This window comes from the organism of the source record quoted next, unplaced genomic scaffold (assembly GCF_019419815.1).
Source record: "Pyrus x bretschneideri cultivar Hongxiangsu unplaced genomic scaffold, Pyrus_bretschneideri_v1 Contig5, whole genome shotgun sequence".
In the NCBI taxonomy this organism is placed as follows: Eukaryota; Viridiplantae; Streptophyta; class Magnoliopsida; order Rosales; family Rosaceae; genus Pyrus; species Pyrus x bretschneideri.
The window spans coordinates 6,991,996-6,995,407 of record NW_025999787.1 but is presented as its reverse complement, the minus strand read 5'-3'; the positions used below and the strand labels follow the sequence as shown (position 1 = coordinate 6,995,407).

Below are 3,412 nucleotides of genomic sequence, written 5' to 3'. Positions count from 1 at the left end.
ATTTTCAGAGAGTAAACACACAAAGCAATTCGCTAGAATTATATAATCCAGTGCAGGTTGTAGAATTAGGTAGTTGTATCTTGGTCGAGCAGACGTTGTAGAACCACAAGCACACGAGTGGGACGGAAATACTGTTCGAAGAACATAGTGTTTGCGCTAGCCTCTACCTTCAATTCATTCAAGTTAGTATCATTTTCTTAATTCAGAAAAAAAAAAAATGGTTGTGTTTACTTATGAATATATTGGGTTCAAATAAAAGCTAGCCAAAACTAAAATGAAAATTTGAAAAAAATAACCAGATTTCAAATTCCATATAGAATTATAATCATCATTTTAATTTTATGATAATTGTAACCAAAAATTGATGTAAAAGTATTAATATACCCTTAATATTAGGGTCTCTCACAATAACCCAAACACAACCTTTAAACTAACCTTAAAATGATGAATTAATTTCTATCACTTTTTGTTTTCATTATTCTCTGGAACTTTTGAACTACTTTATGCAACCTTTTGGATTTTTGTAAAAGGATACAACAACCATATTTTACCTTTGGCTGTACTTTCATTGTTCAATCACCTATCAATTTTAGAATCTTATTGGAAATACCAAGGTGCCTAACAATTTAATCTCAAAGGCTTTTCATTTTATTTTATTTTTTTGTATTTAATTTATGCTTTTATTCTCGTTTAAAGGTTGCAGACATTCATAGATGTAGTTACAAGTTGCAAAGATCTGAAGGTAGTTTAAAGGTTACACAGAATAATGAAAACAAAAAATGATAGAGATTAATTTCTCAAATTGGTGCTAAATGTGGGAATTCATTACACTCTCTCCATCTATATTCAGATCTGCAATATTATAGATTGTGTTTTGTTTGTTGTGAGAAATCCTTATATTAAGGGTATATTAATACTTTTACATCAAATTTTGGTTATATGATCATAAATTTAAAATGGTGGCTATAATACTATATAAGATCTAAAATTTGGTTATATTTCCAAATTTTCCATACTAAGGGAGGCGTATTCAATTAAGATTTTGAGAGATTTTAATTCTTTTAATGAATTTAGGAATATTCAATCAGGATTTTAAGTGATTCTTTGAAATTAAAGGTGTATTCAATCAAAATTTTAAGATAGTTTATTAAAATCCTTAGAAATTCAGATGTATGCAATTAGGATTTTGAAGAAGTTTATAACATTTTAGGTATATTCAATTAAAATTTGATTTTAAAGGATTTGAGAAAGTTGAGGAATTAGAGGGAATTTGAGAGATTTCGCAGTGTATTTTAAGCATCCACAAATCTTACATCTTCCCATGAGATTTCGAGGGAATTGAATCAAAATTTTATATGGAATCTCTATAAATCAATTAAACTCCATAAAAATCTATAAATTTATAAATCCATTAAAATCTCTCAAATTCTCGATTGAAAACATCCCTTTAAAACACCATAACATTAATTATATTGGATTCTTGCTTACTTCGACCATAAAAAGAGAACATTTCAAACATTAACCCAATGAGATAGATTAATAAAAAGAAAACCCCTCCGATTAGCAATGTGGAGTGGCTTACCGCGTCGACAACTTAAATATCGCATAAAAATTGTGTGACTGTTGAACCTTGAATGTGACTGGACTAACTTGTTTTAATACTATGAAGAAAATTTTGATTATTACTAAAAACCAAATTATAATAGGACAGTGACTCGTTATACTTACAAGACTTAATAAACCGGCGTATGAGTTTTCACATCTAGACAGTATCTTTCATGTATAAATATAGGATAATGTTAGGGACACTAAAATTTTAAACCAAATTGTATAAACCAAATATGTGATTGCAATGTTTGGATTATTAATTAAATGTCAATTAACGTGATATTTTTTATTGATGACACACTATTTAATTTATAAATTTAATTTAAAATTTTAATCTTTCTAATATTATTCTAAATATTATGAAAGCTCAATAACTTCTTAACGGTATGTTTAGAAGCTAAACCAATATCAACCCCACAACTCGAATCAAAGATTAACAATTTTGACATCATTTACTATTGGTTGTCCTTCGGTTAGCTATAAGTAGAATAGGGTTTTGCATACTTTCTCTACACAGGACAACCGTACTTTCTCTTGCACTCTCACTAACTCACATTACCTTCAATATCTTCACCAGTCCCGCTACAACCAACAATGTCCGGAGTGTGGATATTTGACAGAAACGGCGTCGTTCGGCTGGTCACCAACCCAACTAGGGAGTCGTTCGAGCAAAAAGAGCCGCCGCATCCGGGTACAGCCACCGCACCCGGTGCTCGGCCCCGAGTCTTGGTCTACCTCCCAGCCAACCAGGTCATTCAATCCTACTCCGAACTCGAGCAGCGACTCACTGAACTCGGCTGGACTCGCTACCGCAACTCCAATCGGCCCGACCTCCTCCAGTTCCACCGCTCCGAGAACTCAGTCCACCTCATCTCGCTCCCAAATAATTTTGCCAACATGAAGTCCTTCCATATGTACGACATCGTCGTCAAGAATCGCTCCTTCTTCGAAGTTCGTGACCCGGCTGCATTGCAGAGCTAGGGTTTATGGTGCTTTATTCATCCTCAATATGCATTTTAGTCATCATGTAAACACCAGGCTTGAGTCGGCCAATTAACAGTGAAATATAATTGTTTCATCTCTTTTTCTATTTTTTTTAAGTAAATAATATTATCTATGATTCAAATTCGTATTAGAATTGAACCGAACTGGACTGTAATACTAAATGACGTCGGAGGATAATTAAAATCCTGCATGTATGTGGTTGATAAAACGATTAGAGAAATTTACATTGGCTTATTCTTTAATAAACACATCACTTGTATCATAATGTGATCGTGGTCTAAATTATCGAATCTTAATTATAATATTTTCAAGTTTTTAGCAGTCTTCCTTTTCCATGTTTTATAAATTGGTGGATGTGTTTTTATTTCTTTGGATGCATTTTAACAACAATTTTGTTTTTAGTTCTTCAGTTTTTATTTTCACTATTTTTTAAAACATAAAAAACCAAGTGACAAAAAAAGTAAAAAAAAAAAAAAATTCAAGTTTTCAAAATTTGACTTTCAGTTTTATGCTGAAAATGGTTACCATATAAGTTTTTAATAACTGAAAATAATGAATGAAATCAAAATGGTTATCCAAACAATCACTTTTAATTATTTATTTTTTAACATCTTGTAGCAATTAGGATAAGAGGAAATCATTTTGTCACTAAGTGAATAATAATATTACGTAATGAGCGTTGTAAACATAAAATTATGTATGTTCTCTAATAGATTCTCTCTCTCTCTCTCTCTCTCTCTCTCTAAGATAATAGAAACTCACCTTTATCCTTGGTAGGCACATACAACGGGTGTAGGTA

At 31.4% G+C, this 3,412-nt stretch overlaps 1 protein-coding gene across 1 annotated transcript; it reads left to right on the top strand.

Annotated features, from left to right (window-relative positions):
• The first annotated feature begins 2,117 nt into the window (after nucleotides 1–2,117).
• LOC125470188 (flowering-promoting factor 1-like) lies at nucleotides 2,118–2,861 on the top strand. The gene has a single exon (XM_048568830.1). It carries the CDS (start codon nucleotides 2,203–2,205, stop codon nucleotides 2,587–2,589), a length of 387 nt encoding a protein of 128 aa, XP_048424787.1. The 5' UTR covers nucleotides 2,118–2,202; the 3' UTR covers nucleotides 2,590–2,861.
• Nucleotides 2,862–3,412: the final 551 nt, after the last annotated feature.

Coding starts and splice junctions, on each gene's coding strand:
- LOC125470188 (XM_048568830.1), top strand. CDS start 2,203: ATGTCCGGAGTGTGGATATTTGACAGAAACGGCGTCGTTCGGCTGGTC.